The sequence below is a fragment of the Panthera uncia genome (genome assembly GCF_023721935.1).
Source record: "Panthera uncia isolate 11264 chromosome B3 unlocalized genomic scaffold, Puncia_PCG_1.0 HiC_scaffold_2, whole genome shotgun sequence".
Taxonomy (NCBI): Eukaryota; Metazoa; Chordata; class Mammalia; order Carnivora; family Felidae; genus Panthera; species Panthera uncia.
In genome coordinates this window covers 2,116,371-2,140,137 of record NW_026057583.1, presented here as the reverse complement: position 1 = coordinate 2,140,137, position 23,767 = coordinate 2,116,371, and the positions used below count along the sequence as shown (strand labels likewise).

The following is a 23,767-nucleotide window of genomic DNA, read 5'->3' as shown; positions in this document are numbered from 1 at the left end:
AGGGAGGAGGAGGAGGAGGAGGAAGGAGGGGAAGAAAGAGGAAGGGAGGAGAGGAAGGAGGAGGGGAAGGAAGAGGAAGAGATGAGAGGGAAGAGGCGGGGGAGGAGGGGGCAAGGGGAGGAGGGGAAGGAAGGAGAGGAGGGAGAAGGGGCAGTAAGCTAGTGAGCGAGGATGGAGGGGAGAGTTTGGGAAGTAGGAAGGGGGGAAAGTCCAGAGCAAAGCTGGAGGGAAAGGAGGACGGGAGATTCTGAAAAGGTGGTCGTGGCGTTTTAATTAGCCCCCACATAACGTTCTTTGAAATCCATTCCTTTTTCATTTTAACGGGAGCCTGGAGCCTGCTCCTTTATGCCCCTGCCCTTACAGAGCAGGCTGCGCGAGGCCCGGCGGGTGTCAAGGCCGCCCACAACACGGCGCCTGCCGCGTGTCTACTCCACGAGGTCGCGGTGAAAAGCCAAGGCGAAGAAATAGGAGAGCGCATGCGCCGGCCCCGCCCTCTTGCACCCGCGCAGGTGCACCCCCCCCCCCACGCGCTCTCGTACCTGCCAGATCCGTGACGAGGAAGCTGCCGTTCGTCCACAGGTAGAGCCAGTGCTGGAAGGTCTGGCATTTCTGCCTGACCTCAGAGCTGCTAGGTGCCTCCGGAGCCGCGGCCGGAGCCGCAGCGCAGCCCCATTCCCGCGAGCAGTAGGGCTGCAGGGGCTTGCCCAGATCCTCCTCCAGGGTGGCATACGGGATATTGTTTGCGGGCCGGTAGATGAGATACAGTGGGAGGATCCTAAACATAGTTCCACTGTGCTGTGAGCAGGAAGTATGGCCCGAGAGACGCCTCCCTCCATCTCAGCTATCTTTACCCTTGGATCGCAAAGGAGGGCCCTTCCGAGAAGGGAATTGTCAGCCCTGACGCCAAAGGACAGAAAGAGAGCGGAGCTCCGCCCTGAGTTCAGGAAAGGAAATGGGGGCCGTTGGCTTCAGAGTCCTTGTCCGTTCTCCGAGGTCAGCGGGGTTAGAACCCAACGGTGCCATGGCCCCAGGAGGACGGGCTTGGGTGAGGGACCAAGACCAGTATGTGTCAAACGGAAAGGATCACCTCCAGAGAGGATTCGGCCAGACTGCTCAGCGCCAACCAGACCCCGGTATTCGAGTCAAGAGTTCAGGCCTCAACATGGAAACGATGACCATTTCTCGCTGACTCCTACGAGGCCCTGCACTGACGCTGTCTGCCCACCCAACAGTCCTGGCCAGGGTGCCTGGAAGTCTGGCCTACCCTCTCCCCTTCCGAGAGTCCCAGAATCTGCTGTGTGGAATTCTGCAACCCAGCCAACACTGAGCTAAGGGGTGGGGAGTTCCGCAGAAGAGCAAGTAGAGGCTTTTCTAAAGTGGGCAGTTAATCTGGAGGTGTTTATTTCTAGATTTCGTGGGACCATTGAGCAGAGCGTGGGGTTAGATGAGGGCCCATTTGCACAAGCCCCTCACCCCCACCCCCCAGGGGCCGTGAAGTCACTGTTCTGGGCCGAAGCTCCAGTCAACGGGTCTGAGACTGCATGACCCCCTCTCTGTGCACTTACTCGGGCACCTCCCCAAAGCCAGGTGCCGCCTGGGCTTCGGCCGCAAAGATCTTGCAGTACTCCCGACTCATGTTCTGGATCTTGCATCCCTGTGGATTGAGGAGAACCAAATCTGGTCAGCAAGGAAGCTCTCCTTTTCTCCATCATGTCCGGCTCTAAGCGGGAGGGCCGCCCACCAGAGGACTGCAGGGAGGATTCCAGGCCTGGGGAGGGGGGTGGTTCATGCCTCCCCTGCTCCCTACTCTGCAGCTCATTGTTCTCATTTGCAAAACAAGAGGCCTCAGGCCTGTTTTCAAAGTGGTTTCCAAACTGCGTTTCCTGGAGCCCCAGCCAAAGGTGGCAGGGCCCCGTAGGCCACGCTTTGGGGAGTGAGGGAGACCTAGACTGTCCACCCCACCCAGTCACTCTCCTTTCACCTCACACACAGGCTCCCATGCAAGATATGTGTGAGGGCAACAGGAAAGGTTCCTGCTCCAAAAATATGGTTTGAAAACAATGGCTCCAAAGACAGAGCCTGGGCTAAGTCTCAGGCTCTCCTCAAGACCCATCCATCCCAGGAGCCTCGTGAGGTTGACGCTGAGATGGTCTGTGCCCCACACTGGGCCTCCCAACAGGACCTGAGCCGGGAGGGGGAGGAGGGTAAAGAGCGGAAGGAGGGAAGGGGGATGGGCGCAGTACCTGGATGGTGACGTCGTAGTTTCTGCCCAGGAGAGAAGTCTCGCTGCTGGGCCCAAACACAAGCAGGCTGGACACCTTGATGATGCACGTGCGGCCTGACTCGAAGATGGGCTCCAGCCCATAGATGACCTTGGCCTGGGAGGCCTTCCGAAGGCCATACCCGTGTCCACCCCCTCGTAGCTCCTCGCTCACCAGGCGCCCAAAGAGTTTGTCCCCCCAGCAGCCTGAGTCGGCCAGACCCTTCGCAAACACCATGGGGGTCATCTCAATCTCCTCTCCAACTGAAGGGGAACAGGAAACGTAGAAAACTGGAAGTTCCTGCCCAACTGAGGTCGCCCTCTTCTGCAGGGCAGGAAGAGGCCAGAACCATCTCCTACCCACCACGCTGGCGCGCCCACTCTCCGCGCATTCCTGCTCTTGGGGTGTATGCACACCACGGGTCCCAAACCGGACCGTGAACCCCCGAGGGCAGGACTGTGTCTGACACAACCCCCATTGTGTAACAGTGCGTGAGTGTACCCACACATCACAAGGACTCTGTCAGTGTCTGGAGGGGAGGGGGGTTCCGTGGACATCACAATTGGTACACGATACCAGAATTCCTTTATTTTGGAATTAGGTGTTTTGCTCAAATGAAGAAATGTCTCCATCTCAAGCAACATGTTTGACTGGAACAGAAAGTCTGCAGGACCAATCCAGCCCTGGCGCTCAAACTGTGATCCCTAAAAACCATTTCCCTCTAAAAGGAACCAGAGCTCCCTAAAGAAACAGTCGATTCCAGGTCTGTGGCAGGAAGAATACTCGACGGACCTGACCTACCTTGTCCGACCAGAGAGCAAAGAGGCTACAAAAATGACCGGAGGCCAACCTCCAAGAAGGACACAGGAGCCAACCTCCCAAAGGGGCTTCCATTGGACCAAATCAGACAATCTTACCAACTAAACACAATGGTTTATACAATGTGGTGAACGTACCAAATATGTTTTAAAAATACTCATAATTGTAGTTTAAAAAATACTCATTCCTCCCTCAAAAAACCCCTCGATCTCACTGGTGACCTTTGGGGGATGCTAGGACACGATCTCAGGGCAACCAAATAACAGAAGAAATCAACTGATGAATGAAGAAGTGACAGAATTAAGATACTGTAGCTGTAAATCCTAATGAAATAATGAATTTAGGTAATAATTGGTAATTGCAAAAACCCCTAGGTAACAAGTATCGGGTACAGTTTTTAAACTTTTCCAAGGGACAGATCAGGCAGAAACAACTGAATGAAGGCAGGAATCAACATTACTAAAGTATGACAAGCTTTCTGTGCCTCCAGATAGGATGCAAAAGGAAAGGCACGGCACGTCTGTGAAGTGTTCTTACCCCCTCCCCCCAAAAGTGCACCTGAATCTGACCAAGCTCTTGCTCTAATTGCAAGTTTTTGTGTTTTTTTTTAATGTTTATTTTTGAGAGAGAGAGAGAGACAGAGTATGAGTGGGGGAGGGGCAAAGGGAGGAAGACACAGAATCTGAAGCAGGCTCCAGGCTCTGAGCTATTAGCACAGAGCCCGATGCGGGGCTCGAACCCACGGACCAAGAGATCATGACCTGAGCCAAAGTCGGGACGCTTAACCGACTGAGCCATCCAGGCGTCCTGATCTAATTATAAGTTTAAGGGAAGCACATGAGTAGAAGAATGTGTGAAATGGTGTTAAATCAACGAAATCTAGAGTGTAAGCAACTCTACACATCAAGCAACTTCAACAAATAAATGGCAAAAAAAGGGGAACGATGAAGAACAGTCATATATTAAGAGACTTAACATAGATCAGCCCAAGGTGGTAAGTGGTTCCTAATCCAAGTAAACCAACACCTGGGAGACAACTGGGGAAACGCAATCGGATGTTTGAGGACATTCAAGAACTACTACGAAGCTTTTAGGTGTGGGGTTATATTTGGTACCGAATAAACTTGACAACGAACAGAGGCACTAGTTCAGTGACTGGCTGATCAAATGAGTGAATGAATGAATGAATGAATGAGTGCACTCGTTGGCAGTGAAGCTCTAAACATCTACCATCAGCTGCCTTCGCAGTCCTGACCCTTAGTGCGTCTCGGACAGAAGCCTCACAGACTCTTCCCCTCATGTTTGGGGAAATGCCTTATAACTTGGGGACATCACAATCACCAGAGAGCCTACTGAAAATGCAGTTTTCCTGGGTCCTTCCCCAGACGTTACGATTAAGGGTATCTGCGGCAGGGCCCAAGAAACTGAATCGTTAGCAGCCGTGCCGTGTGCATCTGATGCAGGAACCCACAGAGCACCGTGAGAAGCTCTGGGAAGGGAGCAAGCAGGCTAAGGTATGTCCTAGCGGCCAGTCCTGCCCTTGATCAAGGGCTCCGACGTGGGCCAAGGGCACAAGGCTGGATTAATTTCCTGTGCAAGGGCCTCTTAGCCACTCCTCCTCCCCCCCCATCTTCCCCCCCCCCCCCCCGGAGCCCTATCCTAAACTAGGAGGCAAAGGGCAGCTGGTGTGGAGGTAAACTTGGCATTTGGAATGGATCCCGCGTCATTAAAAGAAGGCCCTCCCTGTGGACTGCAGGGGTGGGGGTGAAGGCCCGCCCGCTCCTCCCCTGGGGTGGGGGGCGGGGGGGGGCACCATACCTTCGCCTTCTTCTCTGGAGACGAATCCTGACAACACTGTGGAGAAAAAGAAGAGGAAGCAGCCACCCTTAGGCTGGCTGCCTGCACCGTCTCTACAGAGATGACCGTCGCCCTCCCGCAGGGGACGCACCGGGCCGGGAGCCCAGGAGGGGCGCGCTCACCCTCGGGGCTGAGGCAGAAGTCCGTAGAGGCCGAGCCGTGCTCATTGTGGATGGTGCATCGGTACACGCCGCAGTCCACGGGGGATGCCTGCACGATGGCCAAGGCCGCCGGGCCCTCGTCCCCTGCACTGCAGGGAGGGAGACCCTCCCCGTGAGGACCATGGCCACGCACAGCCCAGGGCCAGACTGTGGTCCCCGGGACCCTCCCACCCTGCCCTCAGACGCTCCTGGGGACTCCGGCACCGAGAGCTCAGGCGGGCGGCCGGACGTGCCGCGGTTAAGAGCTGGGCCTGGGTCACACAGGTCTGGTCCGCAGTCCTGATCCTCGCTAGCTGCGTGACTATGGGCAAGTGACTTAATACTACTGAGCCTCAATTTTCTCCTCTCTGCTAAGGAAATACTAGAACTCCCCCCACCCCCACTGGGTTACTGTGAGCAGAAGATGGGGGGCACAGACCCAAAGTGTGAGGACGATGCCCCACCCTGTTAGAGCCATAACCAGGGAGTCGGTCAGTGGAGGCACTACCCAGCCGGCTCACCTCCTGCCCACCTCGCCCACTGGGCGCTGATCCTTGGCCCAAGTCAGGACGGAGTCACTCAGAATGTTGAAAAACTGACACCAGAGCTTCAGGCTGCCGGAGGCATCAGGAAACTGCTCTACCCGAATCTTCCGGATCACCTGTGGGGCTGAGAGCAGGGGCCCAGTTGAGAGAGACAAGCCACTTCTCCTCGGTTGTGCCCTCGCTGGCCCTACGCCAGCTTCCCTGGCCCTACGCACCTGTCCTGGTGGGACAGGTGAGGGAAAACAGGATTCAGGCTTCCACACAAACACACTGCTTCCTGGTCCCCAGCTGCGTCCCTCCCCTCTTCCCCCCCCCCCGCCCCAATATTGCTCTGACTCCGAATCACACAGCCGAGCTGGAAAGTTCCCACTTCTGTGCCCCTCCCCCAGGCCTGGGGGAGCCTCAGAGGGGAGGACACACACAGCAGTTAGCAGTTAGGAGAATCACTGCGTCATATACCTGAAACTCATGTGACGGCATGTGTCAACTAAAATTACAAAAAAAAATTTTTTTTAAGTTTATTTATTTTGAGAGAGACAGCGTGAGCTGTAGTGGGGAGGGGCAAGAGAAAGAATTCCAAGCAGGCTCCACGGTGTCAGCGTGCAGCCCGACGTGGGGCTTGAACCCACGAACTGGGAGGAGACGGCGACCTGAGCCGAAACCACGAGTCGGACACTGAACCAACCGGGCCACCCAGGCACCCCAGGTGTCAACTAAAATTTTAAAAAATGAAAAAACAGAAAACAAAATCCATGAGAGATTAAACAGATGAATGGAAAGCAGAAACAGAGAACCCAGATTACCAGAATCGGCAATTGCCATACCAGAATCATGTCCGTACAGAGCCATCAGATGGTAAACGTATTGTGGAGGACGCTATGGCAACTGTCTGTCTGACAGGTGAAAAGGGAGAATTCACTGGAGGGACACTAGCTGGGAAAGCCCACTCAAGAAGAAACAGATTTTACACGAATGGCCTTAATATCTATTAGAGGAACTGAGTTCACTAAAAACAGCAAAGAAACAAAACAAAACACAAAGTTTTTTTCTCAAAAGGCTCTTGTGGCATTAAAAAAAGAGAGAGGGGGGCACCTGGGTGGCTCAGATGGCTCAGCGTCCAACTCCTGATTTCAGCTCAGGTCACGATCTCACGGTTCATGAGTTTGAGCTCCGAGTTGGGCTCCATGCTGACAGCTTGGAGCCTGCTTGGGATTCCCTCCCTCCCTCTCTCTCTCTGCCCCTCCCCACTTGTGCTCTCTCTCTCTTAAAATAAATAAACTTTTTTAAAAAGAGAGAGAGAGAGAAGAACTTCAGTGTGGGCTCTAGGCCTGCCTCTGAATCCCAGCCCCTCCTGCTCAGGACTCATGTGACAATTCTGCACAGAGGGGACGGTGGGGATGTTGGCGCTCCACCTAGAGCACCGTGGGAGCCAGGCCCCATCTGAGGACCTGATTTCTTCTATCCTACTTCCCTCTCGATGGTCCACAGCTGGTGCTATTCCCAATCCCGAGGGGCAGAGCCAGGACAAGAACGAGGCCTCTAGGACTCCACGACCGGTGGGGTCATTACAGGAGAACGCCCTCAGTTACCCCTCTGGGGCTCGTGTTCCCCCCTGCGGGGCGCTCTCCCCGCATCACTCTCCTGGGAGGCCGGCCCCCACCCTCCCCACTGCTCACCTTTTAGCAGCTCTTTGGCTTTCCTGGCTTTGGCCGGGGTGTCCTGCTTGCCTTCCTCCGGGGCCAGCTCTGCGTCCAGGCCGCCGGCCTCCTCGGGCCGCGGCACCTCCAGCATGCCTGCCTTCCTGCCCTGGGTAGGGGAGCGTTTCTCCCGCCCGGGAGTCCCCGGGGACCCGGGCGCGAGGCCCTTCCTGAGCCCCCGGGGGGAGACTGTGGGGCTCTCCCTTTCTTCAGGTTTGGCCGCCTCCCCATCTCCTACCGCTCTGACCTTGGGGAGAAATCTCTTCCTCCGGGCCCCCAGGGCTAGTTCCTCGGGTGTGGCTGCAGGGAGACCTGTCAGAGCCTCCCCTGGGGCCTCCTCCTCTCGGAAGGCTTCCTGGGCCCCTCTGTCTGCTGAGAGTGGTCCCTGACCAGAGGCCGTGTGCCCACCTGCCTCCCCCAGCGGCCCCCCCATGCTGCTCTCCTGGGACGTCCCCAGGAGCCCAGGTCCCTCGAGGGAAACCTCTCCCTCGCCCTCACTGGATCCTTCTGAGGCCAGCCCAGGGCCCTCCTCCTCACCCACCACGATGGCAGGGACGGTGAGGGTGCTGGGCCCAGGGCCCCGGGCTGCGGCCAGGGCCTGGCGGCCGGCCTGCACCTCGCGGTCCAGGAGGCCGGTGAGGCGGCGGGAGGTGCAGGGGCTCAGCATCAGGGTCTGTGCGCTCTGCACGAGATGGTTGTTCTCCACGCGCTCCAGGATGCGCCTGGACGTCCTGGGGCTCAGACCAGCCACTTCCACGTTGGGGACCAGAGTGGGCGAGGGCACCGGAGCCCCGCTGGCAGCCCCCTCCTGGGACTCTGCGCCCCCGCCCCCCGTCTCTGTGCTGGATAGTTTCAGCAGCAGGAGCAAGTAGTTCTTCAGGGAGTCTATGAGGCCAGGGTCGCAGCCGCGGGGTCCTGGGGGCCTCCCCTCCACATCTGGCCCCTGGGCGCAAGCCCCCTCGCTGTTGGCTGCCGCGGTTGCTTGTGGGTGACTCTGGGCGGGGGTCCCTGGCCCCAGGTGCAGTGGCGGGGCTGACCTCAGCAAGGCCTGGTCCCCAGAGGGCGGGAAGGCAGTGGCACTTATGTGCTGAGAGGTCGGAGTGCCGGGCCGTGCCTCCTGAGAGCTCTGGGTCAGGCCCGGCCCCGGGAGAGAGGGCAGAGTGGGCGCCTCTGGGATCCTGCCAGCCGGAGGACAGCCACCCACATCCACGGACGGCACTGCCCCCGGCTGCTCCTCCTTGGGGCACGGGATGGGACCATCCTCTGGCTTGCCCTTGACCGGGCCCGACCACTCAGGCCCTTGGCATCTCACCCCTCCCCGCTGCTCCAACCCCCCCTGGGGAGGCTGCTGTGCTGGGAGCTTGGGGCCACCTGCTGGGGCACCCGGCACAGCCGTCTCCTCAGATCTGAGCACAAGACCAGGTTCTTCTGGGACAGAGGACCCTTCTGGGGTCTGTTCAAAACACTCAATAATCTGGGGAGACTGCGGACCCTCTGAAGGTGGGCGTTCAGGGGCTCTGGACTGTGGGCTGAGGCTGGTCACGGATCCCTTCTCTGACTGACCTTTTATGGCTGCGGACATGCTCCCCTCTGACCGTGTCCCCTTGTCTTCCTGGATCCTTCTCTCTTCCTGCGTCCTTTCCACCTGCGTTCCTTCCCTTCCCTGTGCCACCACATCCTCCTGGGAACTCCTGGCTGACGCCGTCCTCTCACTGTCTTGTGGCTCAGTGTCCACCTGTGGCTCCCTATCTGCCTGTGTCCTCTGGGTCGTTTGTGTTCTGTCTCCCTGGGTCCTCCTAGCCACCTGCCTCTTCCCGTCCGCCTCTGTATTCTTCTTGCCTCCGGCTTGCTGGTCAGCAGATGTCATCCTCTGATCCACCCGGGTCTCTGTGTCCATGGGCTCGATGACGCCCTGGCTTCTGGAGGAGACCGTACTGGCGCTGTTACTGGCCAGCATGGTAGGAGCCGGGTTTGCCTGGGATTCCGGGACCTGAGCAACACGGACAAAAGCGAGAACTTGGCTACATGTGCCTTAGGATCCCTTTCACCCTGGCCTCCCAGCCTGCTCTGACCTCATCTAGAAGTGCCCTGACGGGAATCCCGCCACCTGCTTCCTCAGGCCTGCTAAGCACACGTGATCAAAGTCCCAAGCCCGCCCACCCTGATCCCTGACGCCAAGAGTCTGGACCACGGAGTATCCAGAATCCAGGTCTCGCTCTGGCCCTTCCCACCTCTCCCCAAAGAAACCCTGCCTTTCCCGAAAGACATTGCTCGTGTGTCATCCCACCCCTCACCCCTGCCATTTGGAGGAGGGTATCCTCTCTCCGGGGCTTCTGAGCAATCGATCTGCCCCTCTTTTTTGGCACTAACGGCCAGCGAATAGAATTATGGGAAAAATGGGAGGGAGCCAAAGGGTCTCCCCATAGTGGCCTCAGTGACAGCATCCACCATTAACACTGGGCGAGTGACATCCAGACAGGGGAGGTGAAAGTAATTATGAATGCCACCTGTGGCGGAAAAGTCAGTGAAACATTGTGCTATTGCCCTTTTGAACACCCACTATTCGCAAAGCACTCTGCTAGGTCCCTACTTATTATATACATATTGCCTCACTCCTCACAATATGAAACTGTTGTGAGCATTATTTCCATTTTAGAGATAAGAATACTAATGGCCGAGGGAGAAAGTGATCGTCCACTGTCAGAGAGTGAGCAGGACAGGTTAGCTGAGAAGGCGTGTCTAGCTTCAAATCCCACATTCTCGTCTCTGAGACGAGAATGGTGCCCAAATATAATTGAAGGGTTTCTGGTCTAAACATGGTGGCGTCAGACAGTGATTTGCCTCTTTTCCTCCTGATTACGATCAAAATCAACAAAGTGAACAAGAAAATAAAAGCAAACTTCATGCTGATTCATAGGGGCACAAGTACCCCCATGTCTCTAGCAGCACTTTCAACAATAGCCAAATGATGGAAAGAGCCTAAATGTCCATCAACTGACGAACGGATAAAGAAGATGTGGTTTATATACACGATGGGATACTACTTGGCAATGAGAAAGAGTGAAATCTGGCCATTTGCAGCAACGTGGATGGAACTGAAGGATATTATGCTGAGTGACATAAGTCAGGCAGAGAAGGACAGATATCATACGTTTTCACTCATACGTGGAACTTGAGAAACTTAACAGAAGACCATGGGGGAAGGGACGGGGAAAAAAATAGTTTCAAACAGAGAGGGAGGCAAACCATAAGAGACTCTTAAATACAGAGAACAAACGGAGGGTTTATGGGGGGGGGCGAGGGAGAGAGGAAAATGGGTGATGGGCCTTGAGGAGGGCACTTGTTGGGATGAGCACCAGGTGTTGTATGTAAGCGATGAATCACGAGAATCTACCCCCAAAACCAAGAGCACACTGTATACACAGGGAAAGGAGAGTAGAACACCCCATAGCAGCAATCTCAGACAACATCAGCAAAAACACGCTGCTGAAGCGGAATCCTGAACATCTCTAGGCTCGGAGAATGGCTTTTGCACACACAGGGATTTAAGGAATATCGTTCCCATGAGCCCCGCTGGAGGAAACTACTGGAGAACACACTGCAAACCAAAAGGTGATTAGGGAAAGAACTGGCGGGGAGCATCAAATACTTATTAACCATAGAACCGAGATGAAAACCGGAGGGGTTTAGAGTAACAGAGCAAAATGTGAGTGCTGTATGCCCAGACCCAGCAGAGATTATATAACGAGTACAAAAATGGAAGGAGGAAGAAGGTGAGTGGATAAGCTCCTTGACTGTATCACCTACACAAACCAGGAGCCAAAGGTTTACTCAGAGCTGAAAAACCAGGTGATAGAAATACAGGATTTTTAACTAAACAGAGATAATCACCACAGTAAAATGTGGGGGCTAATACAAGATAGAAAATGACAGGGGAAAAGGGTAATGGAAACACTTTATCATAGCTCATCATAAAAAAATTAAGACACCGGGGAATGCCTGGGTGGCTCAGTCAGTTAAGCGTCCAACTTGGGCTCAGGTCATGATCTCGTGGTCCATGGGTTTGAGCCCCGCATCGGGCTCTGTGCTGACAGCTCGGAGCCTGGAGCCTGCTTCTGAGTCTGTGTCTCCCTCTTTCTCTGCCCCTCCCCTGCTCACGCTGTCTCTCTCTGTCTCTCAAAAATAAATAAATGTAAAAATAAGAAAGAAAGAAAAAAGAAAGAAAGAAAGAAAGAAAGAAAGGAAGGAAGAAAGGAAGAAAGAAAGAAAGAACCTTCAGTTAATTCCTGGTGTTCTAGGAATTAGGAACCACTAACATGGACATGAAAACTATAAAGAAAATGCTAACTTTTCACACAAGACTGATGAGAACAGAGCTTTCATGTTTTTCAGAACAGATTTTATTTTTTGGTAATCTCTACACCCAACATGGGGCCCGAACTCACAACCCCAAGCCCAAAAATCGCACGCTCCACCAGCTGAGCCAGCCAGGTACCCCCAGAGGTTTTGATTAAAGTTATCTTCACTCCCCCATCCCCAAGCCTGATCAGTCCCTGAGTCCCAGTGAACCTACTTCCTCGGTGTCTCAATATCCATCGCCTTCTCTGTCTCCACTGCCGACTGCCTAAACCACGCTGCCAACAATTCTGTCTCGCCTAGACACCTGCAAAGCCTCCTGACTGGCATTTGTGACCCTCGCCTTTGACTCTGCTCAACACCTACCCTCACTGCAGCCCAAGTGATCTTACCAAAATACAAATCGGATTGTGACACTCCCCTGCTTAAACACCTCTCAAGGGCTTATCATCATTTACAGGATAAAGCCTAAAAGCCCAAGCCTCAAAGAGCAAAAAGTTTAAGAACATTCTGTCGGCCAGGGTATGGGGAAACAGGTGTCAGCACAGCCTCTACGGACAGTGATTTGGCATCATCGAATAAAACTAAAAACGCTTATACTCTTTTAAATTGCTTTTTGATCTTTATTTGTTTTTGAGAGAGAGAGACAGAGAGCGAGTGGGGGAAGACATAGAATCGAAAGCAGGCTCCAGGCTCTGAGGTGTCAGCACAGAGCCTGACACGGGGCTTGAACTCACGAACCGTGAGATCATGACCTGAGCTGAAGTCGGATGCTTAACCGACTGAGCCACCCAGGTGCCCCGAAACACTTATACTCTTTGACCCAACAGTTCCATTGTGAGGAATTTATCCTATAGCTATACAAGATAGATACATAAATGCAGATGGACTTATATACAAGGATATTCACTGCAGCACAGTTTATAACAGCAAAAGACTAGAAATTACCTAAATTCCATTCACACAGAACAGATCCAGTGAATTATGGTACATCCATATTCCAAATAAATAAATATCCAAGTAGAGGGGTGCCTGGGTGGTTCAGACAGTTGAGTGTCTGACTTCTCGTTTCAGCTCAAGTCATGATCTGGCAGTTCATGGGTTCAAGCCCCACACGGGGCCCTATGCTGTCAGTGCGGAGCCTGCTTTGGACCCTCAGTCCCCCTCTCTCTGCCCCTCCCCTGCTTGTGCTGTCTCAAAAATAAATAAACATTTTTTAAAAAACAAAAAAATATGGGCATCTGGATGGCTCAGTCGGTTAAGCATCTGACTCTTGGTTTCAGCTCAGGTCATGATCTCACGGTTTGTGAGTCTGAGTCCCACATTGGGCTCTGTGCTGACAGTGCAGAACTTGCTTGGGATTCTGTCTCTCTGCCCCTTCCCTATGTTCTCTCTCTCTCTCTCTCTCTCTCTCTCTGCCCCTCTCCCTCTCTCGAAATAAATAAATAAATAAATAAATAAACAAACAAACAAACAAATAAGAAAGGAAGGTGTGGACAGAAGGTACAATATGCAATCTTTTTGCAGCAAATATACAGACACACACACATATTTTTAAATGCATAGAAAATAGTTCTGGAAGATGCCCAAGAAACCGGTTCTGGCAACTGACTTTGGGAAGAGGAACAGGTGGGGGGTGGGGTGGCGAGGCAGGGAATTGAGGAAGACCATATTCTCCATATACCTTTTCCACTTTTAAAATTTTATACCATGTGCACATGACACGTATTTCAGCAATTTTCAATTTAAAGCCAAAATAAGTAAATAAAACCTCGCGTGATCAACGATGCCCCTCCTTCCGCAAGGATCCCATCTCTCTCTCTGGGTTCATCTCTTGGGTCTCTCTGCCCAACACCAAGTTACTGTACTGACTACAGGGTGGTTTTGTAACTACTTTGTGTATTTGTTCTCTAGGGGACAGTCTCAGCCTTCTCCTCACTCACCTGAAGGACTTCTCATCCTTGAAGACCACGCTCAAGTTTCTTCTCTTCTTTGAAGACTGCGAGTTCCCTCCTCCACCTCACCCCACCCTCCAAAAAGTTAGTGGCTTCCTACCCTAAGCACCCATGGCAAATGTACCTAATTTATCAGTATGCCCTCATTCTGCGTCGTAGTTGTTTGTTTCATGCATGTGTCACCTGCTAATGTGTAAACTCTTCCCCTCTGAAGAGGTGGACCCAGCAGTGTCTCAGAGTTAGAGACTTGGTGCTCAGTAACTATATGATGAATGATCAGTTGGATACTTTCTGGACACTTCTGCAAAAGCTGACCTCTCTAAACACTGTGGGGGGTGTGTGTGTGTGTGTGTGTGTGTGTGTGTGTGTGTGTGTGTGTGTCTACATTTGGAACTATGTGGAGATACAAGGACTGTTGTGTATTCCTTTAAGATAACCACTGTGTGAGCAGTGGCAAACCCAGCTGGTTCTGTGTGAGCTTCTTCACCACAAAGAACATCCATAGGTTTAATTTTCCATCCTTACTGTCTTCCTCATAAATTCTCAGAGATTAAGGACTCAGTCTGATTCACCTTTGCATCCTGCACAGACTCAAGCACATAGGAGGATCCAGGAATCAACCACTGACTGAGAAGTACTATAGATTCTAACCCTCAAGAAGGGGCGTGGCCCTGGAGCGATGGTTTGGGGAAGCCAAGGGCGGCGGGGAGGGGCGCAGAGCAAAACCAGAAGGTTAACAGGAATGGTGAGGGCAGTGCCTAGGATCTGGAATCTCCTTCTCCTGAAACCCAGACCCAGAGCTGATACTGAGGATTCATCATTTTTAAACGTTTGGTAGAACTGCCAGTAAAACTATCTGGCCCTAACAATTTCTTTTTTGGAAGATTTTTGACTACAAATTTTATTTCTGTAACAGTTGTAGGGTTATTCAAGTTGTCTCATTGTTTGCATGAGTTTTGGTAGTTTGTGGTTTTTAAAGAACGGGTCTGTTGCATCTAAGTTTTTGAACTCTGTGCACAGTTTTTCATAGTAGCCCTTTATTATCTTTTTAATAGCTGCAGGGTCTCTCGTGATACCACCTGTCATTCTTTGATTATTACTATTATTATTATTATTATTATTATTATTATTATTAGAGAGAGCGAACACAAGCAAGCCTGGGAGAGGTGCAGACGGAAAGAGAGAGAGAACCTCAAGCAGGCTCCAAGCTCAATATAGAGCATGCCACGGGGCTCAATCCCACATCCCTGGGATCATGACCTGAGCCGAAATCAAGAATCGGACGCTCAACCCGACTGAGCCACCCAGGCATCCTGACCTTTCATTCTTTTTTTTTTTTTAATCTTTATTGAGGTATTAATTGACAAAAATGCTATAATTTAAGGTGTACAGCTTATTGTTTTGATACACCTACATACAGCGAAAGGATCACCAGTCAGTCAAGCCTTTCTTTCATTCTTGGTGCCGGTCATTTGTGTCTTCTCCCATTTTTTTTCTTTGTGAGTCTTGCTAGAAGTTTATCAATATTACTGATTTTTTTTTCAAATAACCAGATTTTGGTTTAATTTATTTTCTCCACAGCTTTTCTGTTTTCAATGTCATCATTTTTCTGCTCTTTTCTTTATTATCTCTTTCCTTCCTGTTTCGGGTTTACTTTAATCCTCTCTTTCTAGTTTCTCAACATGGGAGTTTAGATTTTGACTTTAGACCTTTCTTCTTTTCTAATATAAATATTTAATGCTATAAATTTTCCTCAAAACACTGATTTAGTGGCATCCAAAATTTTGATGTGTTGTATTTTCGTTTTGATTCAGTTAAAAATATTTTCCAGGGTGCCTGGGTGGCTTAGTCAGTTAAGTTTCCGACTCTGACTCAGGTCATGAGCTCACAGTTTGTGGGTTCGAGCCTTGAATTGGGGTCTGTGCTGACAGCTCAGAGCCTGAAGCCTGCTTTGGATTCTGTGTCTCCCTCTCTTTCTGTCCCTCCCCAGCTCATGCACATGCGCTCTCTCTCTCTCTCTCTCTCTCTCTCTCTCAAAAATAAATAAACATTTAAAAAAATGTTTGATATTTTCCAATTGTCCTTAAGACTTTCCGCTTTGCTGTGAGAGTGTATCATAAATATTTTAAAGTGTTTGGAGACTTTCCTATTATCTTTCTGTCCTTGATTTGTAACTTAATTCCATTTTGGTCAGAGAACATACTTTGTATGATTTCAATTATTTTATACTTGTTAAGGTTTGTTGATGATCCAGGATATGATCTACTTTGGTAAATGTTTTACATTCACTTGAAAAGCATGAGTATTCTGTTGTCACATGGAGTATTCTAGGAGGCTGTTAAACCCAGTTGGTTGGTAATGCTGTTCAGCCTCTTTTCTATTCTTATTCTTACGGATTTTCTGTCTACTGTGATTACTGAGAGAATGTTTAAGTTTCCAACTGGAATGGCTGATTTGTTTGTTTTTCCTTCCAGCTCTTCATATATTTGGAAGCTCTGTTGTTAGAGGCAAACGCATTTTTTTAAATTATGTTTTCTTGAATGGACCTTTTTCTCATTATGTAATTCACTGTTTTGCCCCAGTAATTTTCTTTGCTCTGGAGTCTATTTTGTCTGAAATTAATATGGTCACTCCAGTTTTCAACTGATTACTGTTTGTGTAGTGTATATTTTCTATTATTTTACTTTTGACTTGCCTATATCATCATAATTGAAGTCAATTTCTTATAAAAAGCATAGAGCTGGGAATGTTTTCGACCCATTCTCCCAATGTCTTTGTGTGTTTAAACCACTTATATTTAATATAATTATTTATATGTTTGCATTTAGGTCAACTATGTTATTATTTGTTTTCTATTTGTTTCCTCTGTTCTTTCCTTCCTTTGTTTCCCCCTTCCTATCTTCTTTTAGATTATTTCAACATTTTTAGTATTCCACTTTAATTTCTATACTGTGAATTTTTTTTTTTTTTTAAGTAGGCTCCATGCCAAGCATGGAGCCCAATACAGGGCAGGAACTCACAACCCTGAGATCAAGACCTGAGCTGAGATCGAGAGTCAGATGCTCAACCAACTGAGCCAGTCAGGCACCTCTATTGTGGTTTTTACTATATTTCTTTGTACAGTACTTGAATTGCTGCCCTAGGGCTAACAATATATATACTTAACTTCTCAGAGACTAGAGTCAGTATTTTACCTCTTCAAGTGAGATGTAGTGATTTTGCCACCATATAGGTCTCTTACTTCTCCTGTTTCTGTTGTATGTCTACCCAGACATTTAGCATTTCTGTTATTCTTCTTTCCTTTCTGATGATACACGTTCCCTTCTGGTATCATTTCCCTTCCATAGGAAAAATGTACTTTAGCAATTCTTTTAGAACAGGTCTGTCAGTGAGTTAGTCTTGTAGCTTTCTCTTATCTGGTACTCTTTACTTCACCTCCAATACTGAAAGACATTTTGACTGAATGTAGACTTATAGAATGAAAGTCTTCTCATTCAGCAGGTCTATTATTCCACTTCCTTTTGACCTCCATGGTTCCTAATGAGAAATCTGTAGTCATTTCAACCATTGTTCCCCTATAAATATTGTGTTTTCATTGATTACTTTCAAGATTTTTGCATTGTCTTCACTTCTCAGCAATCTGATTACTGTTTCTTAGCAGGGAATTCCGTGGGCATATCTTTTTTTTTTAATGTTTATTTATTTTTGAAGGAAAGAGAGACAGAGTGTGAGTGGGGGAGGGGCAGAGAAAGAGGGAGACACATAATCCGAAGCAGGCTCCAGGCTCTGAGCTGTCAGCACAGAGCCCGACATGGGGCTTGAACTCACAAACTGCAAGATCATGGTCTGAACCAAAGTTGGACGCTCAACCAACTGAGCCACCCAGGCGCCCCTGTGGGCATACCTTATTTGGGATTAGCTGAACTTCTTGTCTGTAGATTTGTGTGTTTTGCCAAATTTGGGAAGTTCTCAACCATTTTTTATTCTTTTTTTTTTTTTTTTTTTTTTTTTTTTTTTTTTTATGTACCACACTTTCTTCTCTCCTTGGTTTCCAATGACACAAACATTAGATGTTTTGATATTGTACCACAGGTCCCTGAAGCTCTATTTATTTCTTTTTCCTATCTTTTCCCCCGCTCTATTATTCACATTAAATAATTTCTGTTGATGTATCTTCAAGGTCACTGACCTTTTCCTGTCATCTTCACTCTGCTATTATGCCCAGCCAGGAAGTGTCTTCATTTCAGTTATTGCACTTTTATGCTCTGAAATCAAAATTTGGTTCTTTGTACCCTGTATTTCTTTGCAGACTTCCTATGTTTCCATTTATTTCCAGAGTATTTACCCTTACATTTTGTCACGTTTTTATAGTAGCTGATTTTAAGTCAGATAATTCCAACAGTGCTGCCATCTTGACATTGGCATTCTGTAACTGTCTTTTCCCAGGCAAGGTGAGATTTCCAGGCTTTTCATAGGCCAAGTAATTTTCATTGTATCCTAGGCATTTTGAATATCATGAGACGCTGGTTCTTATATAAACCCTATGGATAATGTTAATATTTGTGTCTTATCAGATGATCAATCTACTTGGTTGTGTTCAGGCTGCAAGTTCCATTCAGCCTTTTGAAGTTCTAGTGTCAATGCCAGTTCCATTTATCAAAGCCTTTGCAGGGCTATTCAGATCTATCTGGTGGGTATGCCACCCAGTGGCCGGTCTGGGATTTGAATGATAGTTTTTTAGTTCCACTGTCAAACTTTTTGATACACGGGCCAAAACTAGATCCATGCATGCACGAATAGCTTGGGAACAAGCCCAGGAACTTATAAACAGCTTAAGAAGTCACTTCCCAAATGTTCCTTCTCCATGATTTCCCCTGTACTTCCTGGGTCCATAGGGCCCCCTTTTTCAGCCTTCTGGCCAGATAGCTGGGGCTTCATTTTCTCCTCTCTGTCACATATTTGCACAAAGGAACCTGTGTCCTAGGCCAGGAAGAGACTCAAAAGAGAGCAAGAGGGAGAGCGAGAGAGAAAGCAACAGAAATTCATCCTACCCTCTTGGGGACCACAGCTTCTCTGAATAAAGGAAAAATTCCCCTCCCTCAAAGTTTGACACCTACGGCCTCTTACTGTCACTACCAGCAGATTCCTTTCCTATTCCTCAAGCCTGATCTCGAGTAGAGGGCTTCTCCTAAAGTAAAGCTGATGCTTACTTCTGAGCTTCTGATTGCATTAAGACCAGGCCAGAGAATAGTTGACTTAAGAAACAAACAAACAATCAAACAAAACAGTAAACACTGCTGGTTCTGGGGTACTTTGAATTCTGGTCTTCTTCCCCAATCTACCTGCTCCTGTTTGCTTATCAAAGGCATCAAATGGTCCCACCATGCATTCTGTCCAAGTTGTTAGCTGTATTCAAGGGGAGACACGGGGTGAGTGTGTTTGCTCTGTCTCATTCAGAACTGGAAGTGCTATACCCATAACAACTAGCTTCATACTAGTCATTGTATTTTTCAGTTCTGGATTTCTAGTTGGTTGGTTTTTAAGTCTATGCCACTTTTTAAAGTTTCTAGTTCTCTGAAATTTTCAATCTTGTTTTTTTTGTTTGTTTGTTTTACCTTCTTTGAATACAGGAAAAAGAGTTTTAGTTTTATAGTTCATGTCTAATAATTCCAAACGTTAGAAAAGTTGGAACCCCCATGGACACATTATATTATCTGCTGGTTTTGCTACTTCTTTTTCACATTTTCCTCTCTTGGTGTGCCTGCTTATCTTCATTTGGAGGCCAAGTGTTAATTTTTTTAACATTCATTCATTTTTGAGAGTGAGAGAGACAATGCATGAGCAGGGGAGAGGCAGACAGCGAGGGAGACACAGAATCAGAAACAGGCTCCAGGCTCTGAGCTGTCAGCACAGAGTCCGACGCAGGGCTCGAACTCACAGACCGCGAGATCATGGCCTGAGCTGAAGTTGGACTCTTAACCGACTGAGCCACCCAGGTGCCCCAGTTGCCAAATATTATATTTGAAGTGCTTTTTAAAAATAATTAGAGGCCAGGGGCGCCTGGATGGCTCAGCCAGTTAAGCATCTGACTCTTGATTTTGGCTTAGGTCATGCTCTCACAGCTTGTGGGATTGAGCCCCGTGTAGGGCTGCACACTGATGGCACAGAGCCTGCTTGGGATTCTCTCTCCTTCTCTCTCTGCCCCTCCCCTGCTTGTGCTCGCTCTCTCTCAAAATAAATAAATGAACTTTAAAAAATACTTTGAGTCTTAAAGTGATACTATCGTCCTCCAGATGATTTTCACTTCTTCTAGGTGCTTGAAGGCACCAGGTGTCTTGAATCACCTTAACCTAACTTCAGGGATTGGGATATGTGTTTGTCACCTGAGTAACTTAGAGCTAAACCTCAATCCCTGTGTGGGTAATTTACTTCTGGCTCACTATTCCTTCAGGGTCCCAACCCAAAGACCAGGGGGTTGACCAGGGCTACTACTCTTGAGACCACAGATGCCAACCTTTGTGTCCCTAGTCCCATAAGGCTGTGTCTAAAACACTGCTGAGTCTCTCATTCTCCTCTCCTGGAGTGGCAAACAGCTGCTATGACAAACACTGGGTTTGTCACCATTCTGGATTTCCATCTTGTCCCATATCCTGGGCTGCTAACCCTTCACTTTGTCCTTTACTTGCTGTCCTCTGTAGGGAAATTGATCTGAACTAGCTAACCTAGCACTACTGGAAGCTGATATTCAATAAATGTTAGTTCCCCCTCCTTTCCGTCTCATGCTCGAGCCTAAGTGATGTTACAGTTCGTGCTAAACCAACCAAAGCAGAATACAAGACATAGAAGAGAAGAAAAAGTGTTGAGACGCTTTGAAAGCATCTGGGCATTAAGACTAGGACAGGAAGGGCTGCATTCCTGGGCTAGCCCACCATCTTACTTTTGCTTCATGCTCCCTGTCCTTCCCAGAATGGCTTCCTTCCTCTCTCCCACCTATCTGAACTCTTTCAACCTGGGGATATCATAGACACTCTTCCAGATCAGAAAAATTCTAGCTGATGCTTTTCTACTATGGTATTTCCAGCAATGAATCCTGTACATGCTGCCAACCAGCCTGGCCACGTCCCAGATGCCTTCCCTGGTCCTACTTCACCCTCCTTCCCTGGAAACCTACTGCAGTAACCATTCACCACACCCTCTGTCCTTGTGGTTTGGTGTAAGTCTAATGCCCTCGATTCACCAGATAATTCCTTGAGGCAAGGATCATGCCCCTCCTCAAGTCCCCCTCTCAGAAAATACTTGTATTCACGTATTCTCTGAAAACCAAAGATGCCTGATTATGGGAGGGGAGTTTCCAAATCTCGGTATGATCATCCCCAAGTCTGAGATCACAAGACGTTCAGCAGCGCTCTCCCATGTCTACACTGTCCCCTCCAAAGACCTGGGAAGATGGGGCATTCCACCATGTCCCCACACTCCAGTACCTCAGCTCCAGAGATCTAAGCCAGTCTCAGATAAGACCTCAGGTTAGGGCACTAACAAGCAGCCTTTGAGGATACTGGAGGCCAGTTCCCACTCATTAAGTACCTTCAGGGAAGATTGCTTCTGCCTGGGGAAAGAGCTGTCTACACAGCATTACTGGGCTTAGGGGCAGGGGAGCATGATGTCTAGACATTCTTAACAACCCAAGAGGCCTCAGTCCCAGCACCTGCTCCTCATCCATATCCAATATGGAAGCCTCATCTAAACTGTCAGAGATGTCCCCTATCTCCAGGAAAGGAAATCAAGACAAAGAAGGGGAGCAGTGGCATCAGAGCCCTGAGTCAAGATCCTTCAAGCACTAACCCTAACAAGAGACATGCTGAGCCCGTATGAAGAAAGCATCAGAACTTAAAAAGAGGTATGAAAGAGGCTTGAATAGTGGAAAGGAATACCATGCCGTCAGGTGAGAAAGCTAAATATTAAGATATGGATTTTTCCAAATTAATTCTTATACTTACTATAATCCCAATCAGAATACCAATGATATAGAGACAAAGCACGTTAGTGGTTGCCTGGGTCTGGGGGTGGGGACACGGGTAAGCTGCAAAAAGGAACAGGGATCTTTTTGGGCTGATGGAAATGTTCGAAAATGGGATTGTGGTAATGCCTGCATAACTGTAAGTTGTGTATATTGCACATTTGAACTAGGTGAATGTTATAGTATATATATGACATCCCAATAATGCTGATTAAAATATATATCTAGCAAGTTTTACTAAAAGATCGTTCCAAGTGCAAATTGCACTTCCATTTTCCAAGATTTAACAGGCTTTTGATCTTGTTAAAAACAGCTTACCACTTTTTAAAATGTGATTTAAAAAAAAAAAAAAAAGGTAAATATAGAGGTACCAAAAAACTGGTATGTGGGAATTTAAAGAATTTCAAATAGTGATTCTATAGTTTTCCTAGAGGAATGAACAAGAGAAAATAGCTAAGAAAATTTTAAAAGAAGTCTAAGAGGGTTGCTTTGCCAGAAATTAAAGCTACGATCATTCAAACAAGGCCATTCTGTTGTAAGAATCAACAAACACATTAACAGATTAGGATGAGTATATATACAGGAACTAAAATCGGCCTTAATGTGTATAAAAATTAGTATGTAAAGAAAGAATCACAAACTAATAGCTAAGAATTAAATATTCCACAAATGATACTGGGGGAATTACCTACTTGCTAACTAAAAATCGAGCTGGAAACTGATGCTATGTTATATACTCAAATCAATTCCGGGTTAATTTAAAAGTCAAATGAAGACATTCAAAAAACAAAAAATTACTTGAAATGTCGACGAATACTTAATGAACCTTAGAACAGGGAAGGAATGCATAACCTATGAAAGAAATGGTTAAAATATCCATATTGTGGCACATTATTGCAACCATTAAAGTTTTCTGGATAATTTTTAGAAACCATGAGAAGATGCTCATGAAATACTGAGAAGTGAAGAAACCAGGTTATAAAACTGACTCAGAAGAACAGCACACATTACATTTTAAAAACAATAAAACTACATATACAGAAAGGTTGGTACATACACCAAGAGGCTTCTGGGTGCTGGAACTATAGGTGAATTGTTACTTTCTCCATCAAACTTGTAGGGTTCCCCCCTCCCCATATTTTTCACCATGACCATGGGTTTCTTTCATAATCAGAAAAATAAGGGTTTTTTTTTTTTAAGACTTGGGAGAATAAGAATATGAAAAAACATGGGGCGCCTGGGTGGCTCAGTCGGTTAAGCAACCGACTTTGGCTCAGGTCACGATCTTGCAGTTCATGGATTTGAGCCCCGCATGGGGTTCTGTGCAGACAGCTCGGAGCCTGGAGCCTGCTTCGGATTCTGTGTCTCCCTCTCTCTCTCTCTCTGCCCCTCCCCAGCTCATGCTCTCTCTCTCTCTCTCAAAAATAAACACACATAAAAACAAACAAAAAGAATATGAAAAAACAATCAAATTCGGCCACTAAAAAGCAGCAGCTTCAACATGCACATAGATGTTAAATGTGTTTCTCACATGTGTGATCTATTTCACAAATTTTTAAAGCACAGAAGAATGAAAGGCACACAAGCATTTTGTGGGAACAGTGGGACTGGTGCACCTGTCCCTCCTGAGAGGCAAGGAGGGCCCTGCCAGGAGGTGCAGCCGGCCCGGCTGTGGCGTCCCCACCCCTGTGGGCGGGGAGGCCACCTTCACTCAGACTTGGCTGCGGGCCTGGTCACTTCCCAAATGAGCTCCCTCGGGGCCCCTGAGGGCCATCCCTGCAGCAAGGCCCTCCTGTCCAGCCTGAGGACTGTCAGGCACACAGAGTAGCCCTGGCTGGGCCACTAGGAAGTCACCACACCGGCTGCCAACATCTCCAGAGACCAAGCGTGAGGGATGAGTCATGAACAGACTGAGTCTGGTTTGAGGTTCACTCCACCCCAAACCCTCTGAACTACTGTCCCCACAGACTCACTCAGCACCACTGAAAGAAAACCAGTTCCCCTGATCACCCTTAAAACTGATCTCTCCCTGGGGTGCCTGGGTGGTTCAGTCTATTGGGCATCTGACTCTCGATTTCAGCTCAGGTCATGATCTCACGCTTCATGAGTTCGAGCCCGAT

General features: G+C 48.6%; 1 protein-coding gene across 1 annotated transcript in view; it reads right to left on the bottom strand.

Moving 5' to 3' along the window:
* The window catches only part of ALPK3 (alpha kinase 3), a 57,847-nt gene that overhangs the window by 10,895 nt on the left and 23,185 nt on the right, over window positions 1–23,767 (bottom strand). The window contains exons 6-12 of the mRNA XM_049614190.1: window positions 7,299–9,309; window positions 5,599–5,746; window positions 5,060–5,187; window positions 4,899–4,934; window positions 2,244–2,524; window positions 1,566–1,654; window positions 540–775 (exon numbers count right to left, since the gene is read on the bottom strand). Coding sequence (XP_049470147.1) covers window positions 540–775; window positions 1,566–1,654; window positions 2,244–2,524; window positions 4,899–4,934; window positions 5,060–5,187; window positions 5,599–5,746; window positions 7,299–9,309 — 2,929 coding nt within the window. The remainder of the gene's footprint in view (window positions 1–539; window positions 776–1,565; window positions 1,655–2,243; window positions 2,525–4,898; window positions 4,935–5,059; window positions 5,188–5,598; window positions 5,747–7,298; window positions 9,310–23,767) is intronic.